Source organism: Lynx canadensis, chromosome D3 (genome assembly GCF_007474595.2).
Source record: "Lynx canadensis isolate LIC74 chromosome D3, mLynCan4.pri.v2, whole genome shotgun sequence".
NCBI lineage: Eukaryota > Metazoa > Chordata > Mammalia > Carnivora > Felidae > Lynx > Lynx canadensis.
The window spans coordinates 13,813,472-13,835,729 of record NC_044314.2 but is presented as its reverse complement, the minus strand read 5'-3'; the positions used below and the strand labels follow the sequence as shown (position 1 = coordinate 13,835,729).

The 22,258-nt window shown below is 41.1% G+C and overlaps 1 protein-coding gene across 1 annotated transcript in view; it reads left to right on the top strand.

Moving 5' to 3' along the window:
• The window catches only part of PHLPP1 (PH domain and leucine rich repeat protein phosphatase 1), a 215,108-nt gene that overhangs the window by 138,071 nt on the left and 54,779 nt on the right, over positions 1–22,258 (top strand). The window contains exons 5-6 of the mRNA XM_030336622.1: positions 20,891–21,037; positions 21,867–22,097. Of these exons, the coding sequence (XP_030192482.1) occupies positions 20,891–21,037; positions 21,867–22,097 (378 nt within the window). The remainder of the gene's footprint in view (positions 1–20,890; positions 21,038–21,866; positions 22,098–22,258) is intronic.

Sequence of the window (22,258 nt, the reverse complement as noted above, 5' to 3'; positions counted from 1 at the left end):
TTTGTCTTCTGATTTTCCTTTCCCTTTGTCTTAAAGCCCAATTTCTTGATGGGTGTTCTCTGCTTCATCTTAACTCTTTGGAATTTCTGCTGTCTTTATTTTTCAAGAGCTCTTTCTTGTTCTTTTTTTCATTTGTATGCATTTTAATAGCATTCTGTCCCTTTTTTCCTGGGTGCATTTCTTCGGTTTCTGAGGACATGAAATTTATTTATTTACGTATTTATTTCCTTCTTACACTGCCTTGATTTCTTTTTTTCCTGTTTGTGTAGGTGTCTGACTTTTGCGCCATAAGTGTAACTATCTGGTGATCCTTTGCTCTCTGTTCCTATTTAATGGTGAGTCACCGAAATGTGAATCGGGTGCCATGACATATGGGCAGGGTTTCACCGCCATACAGCTTCCCTGCCATGGCTCTCAGGGGTTAGGCTGTAGTTTGGGGAACTTCCAAAGACAGCACCTGCAGCTGTTTTCCCTCGGGCACGTCAGTTTTACTCCTGAGGAATCCTTTGGTCTTCTCTGTGCATAATGTGTGCCAAGATTCACGAAGAAGAGTGGGGAAGAGAGCTGGAATCACAGGGTTTAGTGTATGGATTTTTAATTGATCCCCGTTTTCAGAACAGTGTTTTCTATTAGGCCCGAGGTCTCTGAGCTGGGGACTCTCCAGTTTCTTCCAGGGAATAAATTATCTTCTGCTGGAAACAGGGAGGGGGTGTGGGGTCTAACTCCTCCTTATAGAAGCTTACGAAGTCTTTGTGCAGAAGTAGAACAAAAACACGGAAAAGGCGCAAGTATGAGTGTATGCTTTGGTGCGTTTTCACGAAGCGAGCGCATCCATGTAACCAGTACACAGATTCAGAAATAGAATATTCCTGGCACCCGGGAAACCCTCCTGTGCCCCTCCTCTAATTACCCTAAAGATAATCACTATCTAGACTTTTAAAAATTTTTATTTTTATTTTTTTGAAGTATTCATTTATTTTTTTAAATTTACATCCAAGTAAGTTTAGCATCTAGTGCAACAATGATTCCAGGACTAGATTCCTTAATGCCCTTTGCCTACTTAGCCCATCCCCCCTCCCACAATCCCTCCAGTAACCCTGTGTTTGTTCTCCATATTTAAGAGTCTCTCAGGTTTTGCCCCCCCTCCCTGTTTTTCTGTTATTTTTGCTTCCCTTCCCTTGTGTTCATCTGTTTTGTATCTTAAAGTCCTCATATGAGGGAAGTCATATATTTGTCTTTCTCTGACTAATTTTACTTAGCATAATACCCTCTATTCCATCCACATAGTTGCAAATGGCAAAATTTCATTCTTTTTGATGGCCGAGTAATACTCCATTGTGTGTATGTGTATATATATTAATGTGTGTGTATATATATTAATGCATATATTAATACACACACACTACATCTTCTTTATCCATTCATCCATCGATGGACATTTGGGCTCTTTCCATACTTTGGCTGTTGTTGATATGGCAGCTATAAACATTGGGGCGCATGTGCCCCTTCGAAACAGCATACCTGTATCCCTTGGATAAATACCTAGTAGTGCAATTGCTGGGTCCTAGGGTAGTTCTATTTTTAATTTTTTGAGGAGCCTCCATACTATTTTCTAGACTGGCTGTACCAGTTTGCAGTCCCACCAGCAATACGAAAGAGATCCTCTTTCTCTGCATCCTCGCCAACATCTGTTGTTGCCTGAGTTGTTTATATTAGCCATTCTGGTGTGAGGTGGTATCTCATTGTGATTTTGATTTGTATTTCCCTGATGATGAGTGATTTTTTTCATGTGTCTGTTGGCCATCAGGATGTCTTCTTTTTTTTTTTTTAATTTTTTTTTTTAACGTTTATTTATTTTTGAGAGAGAGAGAGACAGAGCATGAACAGGGGAGGGGCAGAGAGAGAGGGAGACACAGAATCTGAAACGGGCTCCAGGCTCTGAGCTGTCAGCACAGAGCCCGACACGGTGCTCAAACTCACGGACCGTGAGATCATGACCTGAGCCGAAGTCAGACGCTTAACCGACTGAGCCACCCAGGCGCCCCCAGGATGTCTTCTTTGGAGAAATGTCTATTCATGTCTTTTGCCCATTTCTTCACTGGATTATTTGTTTTTTGGGTGTTGAGTTTGATAAGTTCTTTACAGACTTTGGATACTAACCCTTTATCTGAAATGTCATTTGCAAATATCTTCTCCCATTCTGTCAGTTGCCTTTTAGTTTTGCTGATTGTTTCCTTTGCTGTGCAGAAGCTTTTTATTTTGGTGAGGTCCCAGTGGTTCATTTTTGCTTTTGTTTTCCTTGCCTCTGGAGACGTGTTGAGTAAGAAGTTACTGCGGCCAAGGTCAAAGAGGTTTTTGCCTGCTTTCTCCTCAAGGATTTTGATGGCTTCCTGTCTTACATTGAGGTCTTTCATCCATTTTGAGTTTATTTTTGTGTATGGTGTAAGAAAGTGGTCCAGGTTCATTTTTCTGCGTGTCGCCGTCCAGTTTTCCCAGCACCACTTGCTGAAGAGACTGTCTTGATTCCATTGGATATTCTTTCCTGCTTTGTCAAAGATTAGTTGGCCATACGTTTGTGGGTCCATTTCTGGGTTCTCTATTCTGTTCCATTGATCTGAGTGTCTGTATTTGTACCAAAAAAAAATTTTTTTTAATGTTTTTTTTTGGGGGGGGAGAGAGAGAGAGAGAGAGAGAGAGACAGACAGACAGACCATGAGTGGGAGAGGGGCAGAGACAGGGAGAGAAAGAATCTGAAACAGGCTCCAGGCTCTGAGCTATCAGCACAGAACCTGACGCGGGGCTTGAGCTCAGGAATGGCGAGATCATGACCTAGGCTGATGTCGGACATTCAACCAACTGAGCCACCCAGGCGCCCCTAAGCTTTCAACAGCCTAAATGGATTTTGCCTGTTTTTGTACTTGATACAAATGGGTAGTGTGTAGTGATGTCCAGCTTCTTTCCTTTGCATTTAAAAAAATAATAATACATATGAAGTTACATATTATCAGCTCGTACTTTATAGGGAGCAGTATAAAGCCTTGACTTTGGTTAAAGCGGAAGGTTTTTCAGTTTTACACTGCAACAAAGGTTTCCTTTTTCCTCCCGTTGCTTTATGCCCTGGGGGAGATAGAGTGAGAGGGGGTCTGAGCAGTTGGTGAGCGGCTGTTGTGTTGCCCTTTGGAAAACAAATGGGCTTTAAACCAATTTTTTCCCCATCACATACTACTCTGAACCGTTTGTCCCCTAACCCCATTGTCCAAGAAATATTTTACTGCAGAGTTCTCAAAGTAATAAATTTGTAAGTATGGTATATACAGGCACACACCAACACACACATACTTTGTGCTAGGAATTGAAATCATGTATTTTTAAAACTTCTATCTATTCTCCAGAAAGCTTTAATATAGCTGTTCCATGTTGATACAGTTAATATGGCAGATTTGAGATATGCCATATATGTAGTTGCTTATTTTTATTTGTGTGTTTAGGAAATTTGTGCTATAGATATGTGGATATTTCATATTTCACAGTGGATATGTGAGAGAGGTACCAGAGGGGAACTTATTACATTTCTGTCTAAGTCTCAAGGAATGAATTTTTAGATTCTCAGAGTTAGTTAGGGCAGATATCCAGGGAGTTACTTTAAGTACAATGCATTTATAACAGGTCAGAGTTCTGAGACTTTTTCTCTTAACCACGTGCCCCCTTAATTTTTCTTCCTATTGGAAATTCTTGCCTGAAACAAATGAGCTATTTTCACAGAACATTTACGTTGGTATTTGCAGTAGTATTCTAAATCTGGAAAGATGGCTTGCTGATGTACACACATAGGCCAGCAGTTTCAGAGGGAAAACATTGTTCTTGGAACTACCACTGTTTGTTTTTCCTTTATTGGCATTGGAACTCTTCAAGTTAGTTTTCAAAATACAGAGGAGGGGCAAAATCAGAGTAATTTTTGGTAGTTTAATGGTTTATTTCCTGATTATGTATGTTACTGTTAATTATAATGCATTATTGACCTCTACTTTGTTAATAGATAGTACTTCACATACATCAGCTAGAACCCCATTTAGATGACCCAGATGGTATTACTACCAACATTATTATTACTCTCAATGGATAATTTTTTAAAATACAATGTTTCTTTGTGAAGTCAGTGGAGAGGACAACTTTTTTGCTGGTTATTTATTTATTTATTTATTTATTTAGAGAAACAGAGAAAAAACACAAACGAGTGGGGGAGGGGCAGAGAAAGGAGACAGAGAATCCCAAGCAGGCTCCCTATTGTCAGCACAGAACCCGATGCAGAGCTTGAACTTACGAACCAGGAGATCATGACCTGAGGCTGAAGAGTCAGACGCTTACCCAACTGAGCCACTGAGGTGCCCCAAATTTAGTTCTTTTAAAATGGTCATTTGTTAAAGTTTAATGGGTAGTAATATTGCACTGAAGAGTCTAGAGTTTGTAAAGGATGATAGAGAGTTCTTTTATGCTGATATCCAATGCGGTGTTTACAAAGAGCCGTGTAGAGAGCAAACTCAGAAGCAAAGTTTGATAGTAATAACTTGTGTATGCATGTTTCTGTAGCTTTGTCCATGATATTTGGAAAGTTTGCCATTTCAGTTGACTTAAATGTCTTCATCTTAGATCATTTTAATTTACTAATTTCTTCTGCCTACCACTTTTTTGGATAAGCCTGTGTTTTAGTAAGTATTTGACGTATTGTTGGTAATTAAAACACACACTTCAACTGCTTCATTCTACATGTTGGAAATTAGGCAAATTATAAAAGAATTACTCATATAAGTACAAATTGATTCTAATGTTTCAATTGTGTTAATAGCTGGTGGTTATCTGTCACTTCCATTCATAAATAAGGGAAGTAAATCTGATTTCCAGCTCTTGCTGTTTGTAGGTGAGTTGGTATAGAAAAACAAAGTTAACACGGCTAGAGGGCCAGCAAGTTCTAGGAATGGAGTTGGTTTTTTTATAGGAGGATTACTAACTTTAATTTCAGTGGAAGTTGGGGTTTCAAAATACTTGGTAAACCACGTATGTCTGCAAAAAATTTTTTTAAGATCTTATTTTTAAGAAATCTCCACACCCAGTGTGTACTCTACCAACTGAGCCAGCCAGGTACCCATGTCTGCAAATTTATTAATATACTTTTTACCATATGTGATCCTGAAATAGGCAAACAAACAAACAAAACCTCTCAAATTTACCACTGACCCCCCCCCCCAAACATTCTTCTTTGGATAGTGAACTTTGTTGCTGTTTTGTTACTGTGCTCAGTTTCACAATATTTTATGCAATAGTTAATAGACAGCCTGCTCTCATGAAGAGGCAATGCGTAGGAATAGCAGTTTGCTTCGGCTTCTAGACATTTGTTGTTGCATTTAAGTTTTGCCTGAGTGACTTTACTGAGACTTTTGTAAGAGCTGACTTCAGCGTGTCACCTTTTTAACTGCTTTCTGTATTTATCTTGTTTGCTTCAAATTCCTAGAGAATAGGGATCTGTTCTTCCTCAGAGGGAGGACCTTTGCCAGGTAGGCCATTAAATACATACTTGGTAAACAAATGAATATGTGAGCGAATGGTGGTGGGACTTATCTGTATTCATTGAACTCTGTGTTAAGAATACACCACTTCCAGGGTTAAGCATCTGACTTCAGCTCAGGTCATGATCTCACCGTTCGTGAGTTCGAGCCCTGTGTTGGGCTCTGTGCTGACCCCTCAGAGCCTGGAGCCTGCTTCGGATTCTGTGTCTCCCTCTCTCACTGCCCTCCTCTATTTGTGTGCTCGCTCTCGCTCTCTCTCTCTCTCTCCCCCTCCTCCCCCCCCCAAATAAACATTTAAAAAAAAAAGAATACACCACTTCTTTGCAAAAGCATTTGTAGCAGCTTGTAGAAGCGAAGTGTTTCTCTTCGGTTGAAGGTAAGATGAGAGGACAGCCTGCTTGGCGAGGTGATTCAGGAAAGATTACGAAGAAAGAGATTCTTGGGGTGCCTGGATGACTCATTTTAAACATCTGACTCTTGATTTCAGCTCAGGTCATGATCTCAAGGTTGTGAGGTCGAGCCCCACATTGGGCTCCATTCTGGGCACGGAGCCTGCTTGAGATTCTGTCTCCTCCCCCTGCCCTTCTCCTGTGCTCACTTCCTGTCTCGAAAGAAAGAAAAGAAGAGAGAGAGAAAGAGATTCTTTAGAAGGGATTTGAAGTTGGAAAAGGAAACATAAGATTTTATTTATTTAAAAACTTTTTTTAATGTTTATTCATTTTTGAGAGACAGAGACAGAGCATGAGTGGGGGAGGGGCAGAGAGAGAGGGAGACACAGAATCCGAAGCAGGCTCCAGGCTCTGAGCTGTCAGCGCAGAGCCCAACGCGGGACTTGAACCCACAAACCATGTGATCATGACCTGAGCCAAAGTTGGACACTTAACTGACTGAGCCACCTAGATGCCCCAGGAAACATAAGATTTTAGTTGGACAGTATGATATTGGACTTCCTAAAAAAAAAAAAAAAAAATCTATGGGTCTATTCACCATTCTCTAAACATACTTCACATTCACCTTGCAAGGAATGTGCCGCTCCCTCTGCTTTTCAGCTGCCAAACCCAGGCTCAACCCAGTGAATCCTCCTTCCCTTCAAAGCACATTTGTAGTGACTTTTGTTTCTTGAAGCTTTTATTTCCCCTTTCCACGTGACCTTTGCCTCTTCTGAACTGTTAGCTTTCTCTGTACTTAATGCACTCACCAAGTATACCTTTTCTAATAAACATTTGAAAGCTTCAAAAATTGCCATCTATGTAAAGTCCTTGAGAATGGAGGTAGTTTCCTTATCTTTGTCTTCCCTCTCTGCTGTCCCCCCATATTTAGCCAGAGATATAATATATAAAATCATATATATATGATGTCATATGACAAGCCTCTTAATAAATATGTGTTGAATTTGTTGGTTCTCTCACCACCAAACCACCAAAGATAATCAGAGAAATATGATCTTAAAACTTTCAGAAAAGAGCATTGAAAAAAATGCTTTGAACAGTGGCACCTTTTGGTGTATTTAGTGCTTGGATGACTATTTGAAGGGGAGGGTAATCATTTAGAATGGTTGTAGATCTATCACGTTACACCATATAGCACCTAGAGATCAATTTCAAGGAATTTAGGAGTAAGCGTGTAATTGTGTCCCATAGGCTGTGTTATAAAATCAGTATAATGCAACTTAAGGTAAAGATTATAATTACCTTTGGGTCAAGGAGAGAGTGAGTTAAAGACTTGGAGGAAAGAAGTGATTTAATCTCTGTTTAGATGTGAATGGTGTTTTAGCTGAAAAGTGTAATAAGAGGGACAAGAACGAGCAGCGGCTTTTCAACTGGGAGAACCGTGGGGAGAAGGAATGAAGTTGAGTTGGGTATACAAGTGTGTGGGCAGAGTAGAATGAAAGTTATGAAGAAATGAGCGTTGAAAAACTCATAATTATGCCTGGAATTTATCAAGCACCTTTCTTCTTGGAAAGCTCAATTTTCTACATTTTCAATCCCCACGGAGGGGAAAACAAATGACCTTACTTCCTACTCTGTTCTTTTGGGGATCTTGGCATTCCAGAGCTACAAAGTTACTCATTTTTAATTACTTACCCACACCAGAAGTTCACATTTCCAGGTGTTTAAAGAAAGAGATTTTAATATGTTGTTTTTATCAGTAATTTCTGAAAACTCACTTTCTGTGGGAGTAGTGATGACTCACTCACTCACAGCAGAACCAGGAGTGGTGTGCTAAAATCCTTTGGTAGCCCATTTGCCAGACCCGGAGCTGCAGTCCTTAGCCCGGTTGCAGCTTCTTTGAAGATGTGCCGTCATACAAAATATACTACAAGCAAACAAGAGCTAAGTGCTGGAGAAAGGGGGTGGCTGATGTGTATTAGAGAACTCTTAGCACCTATGTGGCTCTGGGATGAGGACCCTCGGGAAGGATTTCCACTACAGGGGTGTGGCGAGGTTTGCCAGAGGTGTGAGGAATGTCATAGACTGTGTGGAATGCCCTTCCCAGCACTGGAAGTGCCTTGAGTACACAGCTTTGCTTTACAGATGGAATTTTGATCCTCTTGGGAAGCTTTCCATCTCACACGACTCCCGTTTTCCTTCCCCGTCAAAGGGAAGCCTGTACTTGGTGGTTGGGGCACTGATACCGCGTAGCCTTTGGTGTTCCCCTCGGTGTGGGCTCCCAACCTCATTTCTGAAAATAATAGCCGATTTTCTTCTTCCCTCGCGTGGCGCACGTAGAAGAGGGAGCTCAGAAAGAAACAAAAGATTTCTTTATCAGCCAGACTGTATTAAATTACAGTTGCCCCTATTGACTTCTTGGGATCCTTTAAGATGTTTAACTTTTTTTTTCCCCCACTTAAATAAAAAGAAAGAAGGGATCTTCAGAAGCCTTGGCTTGATTCCAGTGAGGCTATTGTATTCTGGCCAATTCCATTCTTCTGTTCTAGTCAGCTCCTTGCTCTGCTCTGCAAGCTGTAACTCAAGGCAAGCTGTTAATATTAAACACAATATTTGTAGTATTTGCTATTCCGAGTGGAAACCAACTTTTCACTCTGCAGAGCTCTTAGGATGATGATAAGTGTGCAGGGAGAAGCCAACCGATGCTTATTTTGTGGTTTTTAATGATGAAGTGCCCGCCTTGGGAACATGATTAGTGTCCTTACTGATGACTTCTGGAAAAACAAAAAACAAAAAAACCTTCGGTTGCCAGTGTGAGAACACCGAAGGAAACCAATCATGCCCCTCGTTCTCCCTCCCTTCTCTGCCTCAGGTCACACACGACTCTCTCCAGCTCACTCTGGAGCCCCTTCTGACCACGCACTTGTGTCACTTTTGAAAAGGAAAGACCCATGAGAGTTGCTGTTATTCCTAAGAGTGCCTGTAATTTTGATGCCACTCACCGTGCTCTCCATGGTAACAGAGCCGTGGATGGGAGGAGTCGCACGCCTGCTGTCATTTCCCACGGGTGGGTTAGGATGCTGGTGCCAGAGCTGGCAGGATATTTCACAGTGGCTTCTCTAAAGGAGGGCACACCCATCTCTCTCTGCTGATGTCTTTGGGACGTGTAATTAACAAGAGAACCCCGGGGAAAGTCTGACTTTCCAAATAGTTTTCTTTTTTCCGATTGTAAGATGTCTGTCAGAATGCAGCCTTTTTTTCACCCCACGTAGAGAGGTAGGATGGTGTGCAGGGTGTGTGTGTGTGTGTGTGTGTGTGTGTGTGTGTTCGCGCGCGCGCGCACGGGGGAAGCACAAGGGAAGCAGAGGATATCTGATTTACATGATAGACAAATCCATGCATCCTAGCATAGACTGTTTCACTCCTTTATTCAGATTTTTTTCATAGGTAAATAGCAGTGTCTTCATCTGGAACTTGAGGGGTGCTCTGTGCTTAGTCTTTGAGCACCCTCTACAAGCCGTTCTTTCTGTTTAACGCTGTCATTGGCTTCATGTTTCCCAAGCCTACCCTTTAGTTTTTGCCCTCCAAATCAGTGTTTCTCAAAATGTGATTTACGAAATGCTTACATCAGAATCACATGGGGTATTTACAGGAAACAGAGATGCCTGGTTTTCATGCCATCCCTGCAGGGTCAGGACCTCTGGTGATAAGAGGCAGGAGAACTGCATCTTTAACAATGCGTGCGACATTTGAGATACTGTCCTGCTACCCTGTTCTCTTTGAACATCTTCTCTTCCAGTCCCCATCTCCCCATTGAACTCTTGTGTCCCTTTGATAAAAGTGAGTTTTCTTTTCTGTAGATACTCGGGATTTTTCGCCCCAGTAAGTTTTCATCTTGTGCTTTGTATTATAGCAGCTTTGCTCCCAAACTATTCATAAGTTCCTGGAGGGTGAAAACCATGTGTGATTCACATTTGTATGCTTCACACACCTTTGTGCATAATAAGAACTCAGACAACATTTAGTCAATGGATGGTTCAGACTTTTCCTGTACCTGTAAACTTTTGGGTGATGGATTTTTTTCTGTTACCTACCAGATATGCTTGGTTTACTTGTGATGTGAGCTTAAGCTTCTCATGACCTTAGCTTATGTTTACTTTCTCCTTTGATAATCTGATATCTTTGATAGAGATGCTATCTGGTTTTCATTTTTATGTATCTTGTATGACTCAGCTGGGATTTTATCCAAGTATACTGTGTAGATCTTCTCTTTGTCTTTCTTCTGAGAAGTGGAAATAGCGATGTTTTCTGCTTTTTGCAGAAATAGTTTTACGTTTTTTGTTCTTTGTCCTACTTGATAGTGCTTAATATTAAACATCTCTTGAATAATGTTGCAGTTGAATTGGCTGTGGGCAGATCTGTTAGTAAGAAAATGAACAAAATGTTGTCATGGATAAATTGAATAAAGAAATTATTTCATAGGAAAGGTGTGTTTAACTGTAACATAATAACTTGCCTCTTGTTTGTGTTTTCGGTGATTATATCGCCAGTTTATGAGAGAAACAGAAAGTGACAGACTTATGCTGCTTGTGACTCAGTTTTCAAGAATTTAGTTAGTGTAGGGTTACTATAGATTACTGTAGATCTAGTGACTGCTATTTCCGCATGATTACTGTCCTGTGATTTGGAGTGGTTTCCTAGATAATGTACTTGACTCATGGGAACCTTCACTTGCACGTCTCCCCCACCCTGCCTGTGGGTAGGAGCTCTGTCTTGTTGACTACGTAGGTTAACTTGGCCTAGGTCTGGCACGAAGTAAGTAACCAATAAGTGCCTCCTGTTTGAATTATTTTATAATTATTTTAATGTTTGTTGATTTTTGGGGGGAGGGGGGGAAGCTGGGTAAGGACAGAGAGATCGAGAGGGAGACGCAGAATCCGAAGCGGGGCTCCAGGCTCTGAGCTGTCAGCGCAGAGCCCAACACAGGGCTCGAACCCGTGAACCATGAGATCATGACCTGAGCTGAAGTAGGACGCTTAACTGACTGAGCCACTCAGGCACCCCAAATTATTTTAAAGGAGGATTAAAATAGCAATGTCTCTCTTTAGGGAATGCTTTAATTTGCCATGATAGCAATATGTTCAATGTAATTGTTGCCAACACAGAGTGCTATTTCCTCGATTATTGTTTTGGAAAAACTATGTGAGTTGTAGCTTTAGTATACTTATTCTGTGGCAATTCTTAAGAAAATTTTGCCCAAATACTTTTGTGGCTGTAAATTTTCATTTTTATCCAGGATATGCATGTGTTTGTTTTCTGATCATATGAAATGTGATAAGCCTGTTTAGCTTGAACTGAGAGTCATTTATGGTGATTAGGATTAAGATGGGATGGTTTCTGTTTATTTTGGCTCAAGTGTTAAGAAGCTGGTTGTGTGCACCTTAGCATTTGTACATTTGTAAGTGTGCTGAACCTCCCAGGAAAGCCTGGCAGGTACTCCCTGGGTCTGAGTCCAGTGACTCGATAGGGACAACAGGAAAAGTCACTGCACTAAGAAGCGGAGAAGTCACCAGTGAGAGTTCAATTCCAGGGCAGAAGAGTTTGCGGGTGTGAGGGCTCAAACGAGCTGAGTCATGCTTTCTGAAGAGGAGGTGTTCCCAGCACTTCTGAAGCAGGCCCAGTGACTCGAATGTTTCTCATGCTACTGCAGCCACAGACAAATCCGAGAGGAACATGGGGCAAAAGATATTCTTTCTTTCCTTCTGTATCCAGGAAAGGGAGCCTTTGAAGTCTTGCAAATTGTTTTGCTTTCTTGCATAAATAGGACAGCACTGGTTGCCCTATGTCGTACCTGGATTAGGGCAAAAATATTAAAACATGGCTGTAGGACGAAGTTCATCAACGGTAAAGTTCTGCTCTAAAGGAGTCGGAATTTAAAGTCCGTGGAAGATAAATTAAGAAGTTGCTGACTGACGTCTCTCGCACTCGCTGCCTTAACTAATGCTTCTTGAGAGAAAGTGCATTCAGTACACATTTTTGTTAAAAGTACTTTGATATTCTTTCCAAGATTTGTCCTTCTATAGAGAAAAGAGAAAAGTTACTCTGTCAAATGAACTGTTTAATTGAAGCATTTTATGCATTCCAGACTACAAGGTGGGCTCTTAAGAAGAACAACAAAGCAGGCATTTGATTTTATAAATTCTCTTGGGAGAAAAGAAGGAGATACAAAAAGTAAATGTAACTTGTTTTTACCTAAGCTTTTCTCTTTGGCTATTTTGTTTGAACAGAAATAGGCTTTCTCTTTTTGTTCACTTTGAAATTTATTTAAGTTGAATGAATATTGAAGAGGGTGATTTATTTAGTAAATGATATTGGCATACTTAGCTACTGGACAAAAACATGTTAGACCCCCTACCAAACATGACATGTAAAAATAAATGTAAGGTGAGGTAAAGATCTAAATGTACAACATAAAATTGGGAAATATCGGAGAACTTTTATACCACTTTGGGGTGGGGTAAGAGGACCTTCTCAGGCAAGGACTCCATCAAGGAAAAGTTGGCCAAGTTTGAGCAAATAAAAACTGAAAATTAGTGAATGGTTCACGTCATCATCAACGGAGTGGGGGGAAATGAAACAGGAGGCTGGGAGTGTCGTGTGACAAACATGACACTCCGCGTGGCAGTTAGTACTCAGGGACTCCCTGCAAACTGACAAGTTAAAGACTAGTGACCCAACGGAAAAACGGGCAAAGGATGTGAAAGCGTATTTCAAAGCGGATGAACCTCACAGAAAGATAAACTCCTCTGAGAAATACAAGTTGGAGGGGCCTGACACCCCTGTTTGCCCCTCAGGTTAGCAACAGGAGAGGGTGCTAACGTTAAACGCTAGCGGAGGCAGCATGGAGGGAAGCCCTCTCCCACGCGGTGGGTTGGGGGTACGCGTTTCTTCAGCCGTCTGGTCATTTTCCAGTACCTATCACAATCTAGATGTTACCTACTCCCGGACCCATCGGTTACACTTTTAGAAATACAGGTTTACAACCCCTTACCCCAAACTCTTGAGGCCATTTGTGTTTCGGATTTCAGGGAGTTTCAGATCATTGAAGGTAATGTGGCACATATATTACCTATTATACGAAACCTCCAGTCGGGTTGGGACTCCAGAAACAGACACCTTGACGTTTCTAAAGAGAACGCATTCCTGCCCGAATATTCACGCAGGTCGGCTTTTGTCACCACGTGAATCCGAGAACGATTTTTGAATTTTCAGAGCCTGTTGGATTTCAGAATTTTGGATAAGTCATTGGGCACCCATAAATACTGCAAAATGAAGGCACTGAAGCACAAATGGAAATGCTGAATTTTTCCTAACAGCAAAACAAAAACAAAGAAACAAAAACTGGAGCACTCCTACTCTGTCAAAAGAGTGAGACTTGACTGTCTCAAAAAGATGATTTGTATAGATGAGAAAACAAGTCACGGAAAAAATGCGTGTGGTGTTATCCCATTCAAAAAATAGGGAGGGAGGTTACTTCCTATTCATGTATGTGTTTTATGAGGAGGAAAAGCTTTGGAAGCGTGTGTACCAAACTTGACCCTGGTTATCTCCGGGGCATGGGATTTGGAAGGAAGTAGGAGAGACTGCCAGTGTGTTCTTTTGTATGCTTCTCTAGTTCGACTTGTTAAAATGATCATGTGTAATTTTGGTAATCAAATAAAAGCAACCATCTTACAAGCTCATCTAGTGAGTATTCCAGAGCGCTGAGGGACTGGCAACCCCCACACCCCCAACCCCCACCCCCAGGTCCCATACTCCGAGCCATTAGGGAGCCTACTTTTCATAATTAATGGGAAGCAGGAGACAAGCCCAGGGCGAGGCTCAGGGCGAGGCTCACGACTCCAGCTCTCAAGCGCGTCCTTCATTACTTAATATTGGAGCCTAATCATTTCCAAAGTGTATTAGCATGTTCCCCCACAGGGAAAAAAACAAGCTAAACATGGACTGTTACCATGAAACGGAAATCCAGTCACCAGGGAACCTTTTTTCTAATTGACCCACTTGTAGTGAATAATAACTCCAGAAAATAATATTGATTTTTCTCTGTTAGAATCATTGAGCGAAACAAGTATGGTTTCCTCTTCATGAGTGCGGTGTGTGCCTCCTAGTTAAGCACAGTTGGAATATGTTTTAAAACAGGAGTACTTCCTCTGTACTGTGATTTTATCTTATGGTCAAAATTTCCCAATATATCCTTAGTTCCTGAGAAGAAAATCACTAAGATTTGGATGGATCTAAAGCTAATTATTATGCCTCCAAATAGGCATCATGCTGTTTCAGGAGGGGGAGGGATGTAAAAATTGGCAGCGTTTGTATTTGTTTATTGTTCTCAACTTAGATATCGTGCAACACTTGCTTTTTCCTTCCTGCCCTTGGAAAACGTGGCTCCACTTAATTTTGTCAGGAGCGCTTGCTCCCTGGTAGCTTTTCAGAAGCCAAAATGAAATAAGCTTACAGAGCTGTGGTCAATCTGTTTCCAAGGCCTACGTATCTATCTAACAAAGGGAAGGGAAGTGGTTGTGGTACTTTTTAACCTTTCAGTTGAAACTAAGCACCCTTCCCTTTGGTGGAGAGAAATCATTTGTTTGAGGGAGCAGCTTGGAAGATTCTGTATCTGGAAATGTTGGTGACTGAGGAAAAGAATCACTTCAGGCTGAGTGTAGACTAACGCACCATGCTGCTGTCTGGATGAAGATGGAGGCGAGGCGGGCAGTCACCCCCGTTCCCTCGGGAGCAGTGTCACGACAGGTGCTGTCCCGTTGTGCTGTTGGTTAGTTACGGTGGGAAATGGAAGACAGCAAGGAAAAATCAGGAACATTAATATATTAAACCCCTTGATGGCAAAGCGCGTTTTGTGTCTAGATACAGGATCATTGGTTACTGTACTTTTGGTTTTATAATGTAAACGCACAAGGAGATGCAAACGAAAGAAGTATCACCACGGGGCACCTGGGCGGCTCAGTGGGTTCAGCGTCTGACTTCAAAGGCTCGGGTCGTGATCTTGCAGTTCGTGAGTTCGAGCCCCGCGTTGGGCTCTTTGCTGACGGCTCAGAGCCTGGAGCCTGCTTTGGATCCTGTGTCTCCCTTTCTCCCTCTGCCCCCTCCTCCCCTGCTCATGCTCTGTCTCTCTCTCTCTTTCAAAAATGAATAAATGGCAAAAAGAAATTTTGTTTTAAAAAAATATCATCAGTTTGGCAGAGCAGTGATAGTGTCAGCTGAATTCTGCCATCTTTCCACGCGTGACCTTCCATCATTTCAAGGCCCCCACCCTTTTTTTAAGTTTGTTTTATTTATTTATTTTTGGTAATCTCTACACCCACCATGGGGCTTGAACGCAACACCCTGGGATCAAGAGTCCCACGCTCTTCCAACTGAGCCAGCCGGGTGCCTCTTGCACTTTGTTACATGGCCTTTAGGATACGTGTTTGAAAGGGACTTCAGTTTTGCTCTGCGAGCAGAATTAAAGCTTTCCGTCTGTGTAGATTATCAAGTGTATTTTGTTGATTATACTTTTCTGTGACACTCAGTACTAAAAAACAAAAGTGTACCTTGGAACTCTGGGTGAAGTAAGACCTGAGTTCTAAAAGCCCACAATGCCCATTGCCATTAGCTAAATGTAATATTATAATCCTGTACCTCTAACTTTAAGAATTAACTAAAATTACTCTTTACTAGAGTCAGGATAAATGTTAACTTGATTTATCCCCCTACTTTGAGCTCTATTATAGAACAGATGGACATGAGTTATAGCTCTTTCCGTAAAGCAGATTGCTCGCTCTGCAGAGTGAAGTCCGTCTTTGCGGTTGTTGGGTAGTTGTGAGCCCTGGGCTGTGTCTGAACTGGTTTAAATGGAACGGCACATGGTGTTCAAAATAACCATGTCCTCCATTACCGACAATGCTACCCTCAGTGGGAGATGCGAGGCCGAAAAAGGAGTGTGTTCCAAACTCTGGTCTGAGACCACTCTTTGACTTGTGACTTAGGATTATTAGTAATTGATGTCTATTTGTATTAAAGTCTCTAATAAGATGTGATAAAAGGAGAACAAGAGAGATGAAAAGTAGTAGCGCTGATGTTGAAAGGCTGTGTATTCAGGTTGTATGTGACACTTACCTGATTTCTCTGAGCCTACTTTCTTTGTCAGTGTGGAAACGAAGGAAAATGACCTCAGAGGCCCCTCTAGTCTCACTTTAGATAACTGAGACATGAAGAAGATACATCCACTCTAAGTAACTTTGTGTAGCCTCAGCACTGTGTATGTGTATATACTATGTGTGTGTGTGTGTGTGTGTGTATGTATGTTACATATATATAACAGATGTGTTTAAAAAACAAACTACAGAGTTTCTTGTCCTTTAGTTTCTAAAATATCAAGAAAAATCATTCCTCATTAACTGCTAAACCAACCACACTATAGTTTTTACAATCATTATTAAAGTAATTTTTATTAATCTTTTAAAAATCTTTATTTATTTTGAGAGAGTGAGAGAGAGTGCAAGCAGAGGAGGGGCAGAGAGAGAGAGAGAGAGAGAGAAAATCCGGAGCAGGCTCCATGCTGTCAACACAGAGCCCAATGCAGGGCTCAGACTCACGAATCAGGAGATCATGACCTGAGCGGAAACCAAGAGTCAGATGGATGCTCAACCAACTGAGCCACCCAGGCGTCCCAATTTTTATTAATCTTAAATTTGTGATGTTCTGATTCTCCTCTGCATACCTATATTGAACAGCTTTGAGAAAATATCTGTATACCTGCATGGATATAATGTAATTTCATTTTAAGGATTTAATTTTAAGGTTTAAGAATGATAATAGTTTTAAAATGAAATTATTTAAAGTATTTTGCCAAGTATGTATCTTTCCAAAACTAGCCTGTTTTTTTTTAAATCTGGGTCTGTGCACATTTGATAATTGATAACAGAGCTAAAAATCTTATTTTGTAGGAGACATAGAGATTTTCTAGTCTTTTCTTCCCTAACACTATGTCGTCACCTTGATCCCTCTTCTACATTCTCTTTGAATGAAGGTGAAGGGAGGAAAGGTCATCCACTCCCCATTTTGATTTCTCTCTCTTTTAACTTAAACATTGCCTCTAAGTGTCTCTTCCCTGTTTTAAGACCTAAGGGAAGTAAATTCTAGGTGGGCCTTCTTATCTTTCTCTGAAGAGGTTCTTGAATTGGCAGATGCCTGTAATCTGACTGCCTTCCACATCTATAAAGAAAAAGTGGAACTCTAAGGAGAGTAAGGGTTAGAGTTTCCAAAACAAATGAATTTTAATGTGTTCGGATCAAGAACTTGAGTTCTCAGAAACAATACACACTTTGTTTGCTAAACAAGTCTGCTGGACACTGTGTTCTTTTCTGGGAAGAATTTGGGGGATGGGCTGCAGCAAGAGTAGTATGAGGGATGTGGGGAATGTGATAAGAAGGAAGGAAAGAAATTTAAGATATTTGGAAATCAGAATCGGTGCTTAAAACGTACAGGTCTAGGGCGAGAGTATAAATGGAGGCCCATCCCATATATGTAAATATTTATTATAATCAAGCTAATAAACTGTTAAATAAAATATGCTCTCTCCTCTTACCTTAACAGACTTGCAAGCGTAGATTCAAGTTTAGAATCCTCAGACCCCTTGGGATTCCACACATTCTGAGCTGTCAGCACAGAGGCTGACGCGGGGCTCGAACTCGTGAATCAGGAGATCATGACCTGAGCTGAAGTCGGAAGTTTAACTGTCTGAGCCACCTAGGCTCCCTGAAATTAATTTTAATAATGTTATCTAATCTAGTATTTCAAAATTACTATCTGTTCTAAAAATTATTAACTAGTTTATGTTCTTTTCAGTGTATTTATACTTGGAGAACATCTCCACTGGGACCAGCCATTTCAGGTGCTCAGTGGTCACCTATTACTATTGCTGTTTTATTGGATGTGGAGACTCCTTGTTCTGGGGCAGGGTGGGGTGGGGGGTGCGCGCTTGGCCCCCAGGACTGAGGGCGGTTCTCTTTATCATGAGGTCTGGTAGTTTTTATCATTGAATTGATGCAAAGAAGAATTGCACTTTGTAGTTAGAGCTGGCACCAATTTTGAAATGCAAATATATATATCTAAGACTATGGAGGGTACTTGTTAGGAGTTTTTTATTTTTGTTTCTCTCTTTTTCCATTTAAGCTTGTCAACTGCCTTATACTCATTCAACTCACTGCTGCTTTCCTTTGTTGTCAGAAGTGCTGTGGTTCTAGTAAATTTGTTTGTAAAGATGAATATACCTCCCCACCCTTCCCCCCCATGTTATTGACTAATACTTTTCCAAGTCATAAGTACTGGAACTGTAATCACTTCATCCCTACTTTCTGAAAAGCCTTTGTACTCCATTGTGTTGGATAATGTCTAGTGGGTCTTTTTCCTTCCTAGAGGGACTTTTTTTTTTTTTTTTTTTTTTTTTTTTAGGTTCAGTTTAATTGCATGTGTATTTTTAAACTGTGGCCAGTTCTACCAAATGAGGAATCATATCTAGAAAGTAGGATACTGTTTTTGTTTGGACTAGAACAGCACTTTCATCTATTTCAGGATAGAGTTGGCAGATTTAGAAGGGAAAAAAAAAGGCACCCCAGTTAAACTTCAATTTCAGAAAAACAACAACAACAATTTTTTTTTTTTTTTTTTTTTTTTTTTTTTTTTTTTTAGTATAAGTATGCCCTGTGAAATATTTGGGGCATACGTGACACTAAACACTTATTGATCTGAAGTTCTTATTTAACTGGGCGTTCTGTATTTTATCTGGCAACCATATTTTAAGACTCCTTTACCCTCTCAAAAATTGAAGAGTTTTTATTTATGTGGATTAAATCTATTGATATTTACAACATTACAGACTTAAACTGAGAAATAATATATATTCTTTAGAAAAATAATAAACCCATTCTTGTTAACATACGTGTTTTTTATGAAAAGTAACTATTTTAGGGGAAAAAAGGTAGAAAAGTGTCATCGTGTTATATTGTTGTAAATATCTTAATGTCTAGCTTAATAGAAGACCGTTGGATTCTCCTGTTTCTGCATCCAGTCAGGTGCGCTATCACAAAGACCTGTACCGTCTGGAAATCTCCACTGGAAAAGGAGAATGGCAAAAGACAAGTAGCATCTTAGTATTGTTATAAGGTACTTCTGACCTTGGGAATCTCTTGAAAGGGTCTCAGGGCCCTCTTCCAGGGTCCTCCAGCCATTGAGAACCTCTGAACTAAGAACAATAGAACCTGTGATTCTAGCTTGTAGAGTATAGATCATGGATAATTTAATCAGAGGATAAGTTTGTTTTTTTTTTAATTGACATACTATTAGGTCTATACTCTGCCGTTTAAGGAAACAGCTATTATAAAAGAAAAATCAACGTAACACTTTTAACCTGTCAAAGAGGCCCTGTGTCACTTTTCTGTTTAGAATAAACTTTATGTTGCTACCTAAGACAAAGCTTAGTATTTTTTATCATAGAATACAGCAGATAAGTCACGTGACAATTTCCTTAAAATGCTGATTGGATTGAACTGGATTTATTTTTAAGATGTGTGTGTCTGTTCTAGGCATTGTACGTGCTGCCCCATATTTAGTCTTGGGTGGTTTTATGAGTAATCGGCATAATTGCAATAACTAATCTGATTCTCATCTCAAATAAAAAAATGGAGAGGTTGGCAGTGGGCCAACAGGTTTCAAACACGGACAAGTTAAAACTTAAAGATGAGTTCTTTAATTGCTTGGACAATTGAGAAAATGAAAGAGCCACTCACAAAAATGGAATAGGAGAAGTGCTGGTCTGGGAGACAGACAGGCAGTTGAGTTTCCACTGAAAATGTGGCAGGGTAGCTCAGGAGACAGGAGATGGCTGTGGTGGGTTAGAGAGAGCTCCTCCCAGAGCAGTGAAATGATTTCTGAGGAGGGCAAGGTAGAGAGAGGGAAGAAACTGACAACAGCTCTGTGAGCACTATTTACCCTTGGGGTGGGGAAGAGGAGATGAAGAAGAAGAAAGAAGGCAACCCAGGAGGAAGGATTTGGAGAGTGTTGGAAGAGACCGGGTGAGGAAAATGTCCTGCAAGTGAAATGAGAAGGGCTTTTCAGGAAGGGGTGTGTGGTTAGCGGTATCCAGTGTTGGCCTGAGGTTGAAGAATGGTAATTGGTCCTTAAATTGGGAACTATGGAACTAGGTTTCCCGAGAGAGTGTGTAGTTTCGATAAATTAATTTTTTATTGCAGGTGTGTATTTGGGGAGAAGTGAAACGGAAAGGTTTTTTGCTTGTGTGGGATAACACAACTTAAGAAAGGCAAGACTGCAAGTCCCTTCCCTCTCTCCATCATCACTTACTGGTGTGTTAATGAAGCTGGCCCAGGAAGAGCTAGAAAACTTACTCCAGCAGAACTCACCTCTTCACGCATTCAGTCTCATTCTAGACTGACGAGTTTGTTTTTATTTTGGGTTTTGTTTTAATGTTTATTTATTTTTCAGAGAGACAGAGCACAAGCAGGGGAGGGGCAGAGAGAGAGGGAGACACAGAATCGGAAGCAGGCTGCAGGCTCCTAGCTGTCAGCACAGAGCCCGACGTGGGGCTCGAACCCACCAACCGCGAGATCATGACCTGAGCCAAAGTCAGACACTTAACCACCTGAGCCACCCAGGCGCCCCAAATTTGTTTTTAAATATAATGTATATATTTTAGGTGGAACACTGGCCTTAGAGTCTGAAGAGGTACACTCAGCTCTGCTGTGCACTTGACCTCTGAGGGCATGTTTCCTCCTCCGTTGAATTGGATTAGATGACCTGTGCTAAAATTATGTGACGTTATGCATCTGTGACATTTGTCTTTTCTTTCCTTTTGTTTCGTTGTGATAGGTTCACCAAGTTGAAGAGTCTTAACCTTTCCAATAATCACTTAGGGGAATTCCCATTAGCTGTCTGCAGTATTCCAACCCTGACTGAGTTGAATGTGTCCTGCAACGCCCTTCGAGCAGTCCCAGCAGCTGTCCGAGTTATGCACAAGTGTGTACTTCTTTTTTCTTTTTTAATCTTTATTTTTGAGAGAGAGAGACAGAGCAAGAGCAGGGGAGGGGCAGAGAGAGAGGGAGACACAGAATCCGAAGCAGGTTTCAGGCTCTGAGCTGTCAGCACAGAGCCCGACATGGGGCTCAAACCCACGAAACAGTGAGATCATGACCTGAGCTGAAGTCGGACGCTCAACTGACCGAGCCACCCAGGCGCCCCTACACAAGTGCGTCCTTTAAGCCCCACCACACTGTATCCCTCGGAAACCCCCGGGAAGCTGCATCGAGCTGCAGCACGTGAGATTAGCCAACCAGTTATGTTGGGCGTGTAAGTCTTGACCCCAAATCCAGAGAGCAGGGTGTTGGGCAGAGTTCATGTCTTAGCTCTTACACTCTTTAGAGTCGTAAAATATTAAAATATCCTTGTTTAGAACTGAAGAGCCCCACAGATGAGTGTGCCTACTCGTGGGACAAGGGCTTACTTTCTCTTTTTCTGACTTCTGTTGAGTTCTAAGAATTTAAAATAACAACGAAAGATGGGTATTTGGGCTGATTCGCACTGCATGTAGCTCACGTTGTTCCTATTTGTGCCTGTCCAGGTTAGGGAGATTGGTCATATTTTGGTTTTCAATAAAAGATTAAGATACTTATCTCTGATCTTTTCTGTCTGGTATATTACTGTCTCAGGTGCTGCCCTTATGCATTTTGCAAAAGATCTAGTTCATTTTCTTTTTCTAATAATATGATCTATACCTGTGGAACTGGTATGTTGATAATAAACATGTAAAATTTACACGTTCTCTTCCTTATTCTATTTTCTTTAACAGCCTACAGACATTTTTGTTGGATGGAAACTTTCTCCAGGCCCTTCCTCCTGAGTTGGAGAACATGCACCAGCTCAGTTATCTTGGTCTTTCTTTTAATGAATTCACTGACATTCCAGAGGTTTTGGAGAAATTGACTGCTGTGGATAAACTTTGTATGTCTGGAAACTGTATGGAAACCCTGCGGCTACAGGCTTTAAGAAGAATGCCTCACATTAAACATGTGGATCTGAGGTAACTAATTTTAAGAAATCTATCCTATTTATAAGTAGTTGGCTTAGATCTGGGAGCGGGTCAGAGCCGTGGGGGTGACATTCTCCAGCAAGCTGGTTGGTTGCTTGCAGTTTCTGGTGAATGAAGACCCTGTCACGGAGAGCAAAGTGGATGTTTTTTCT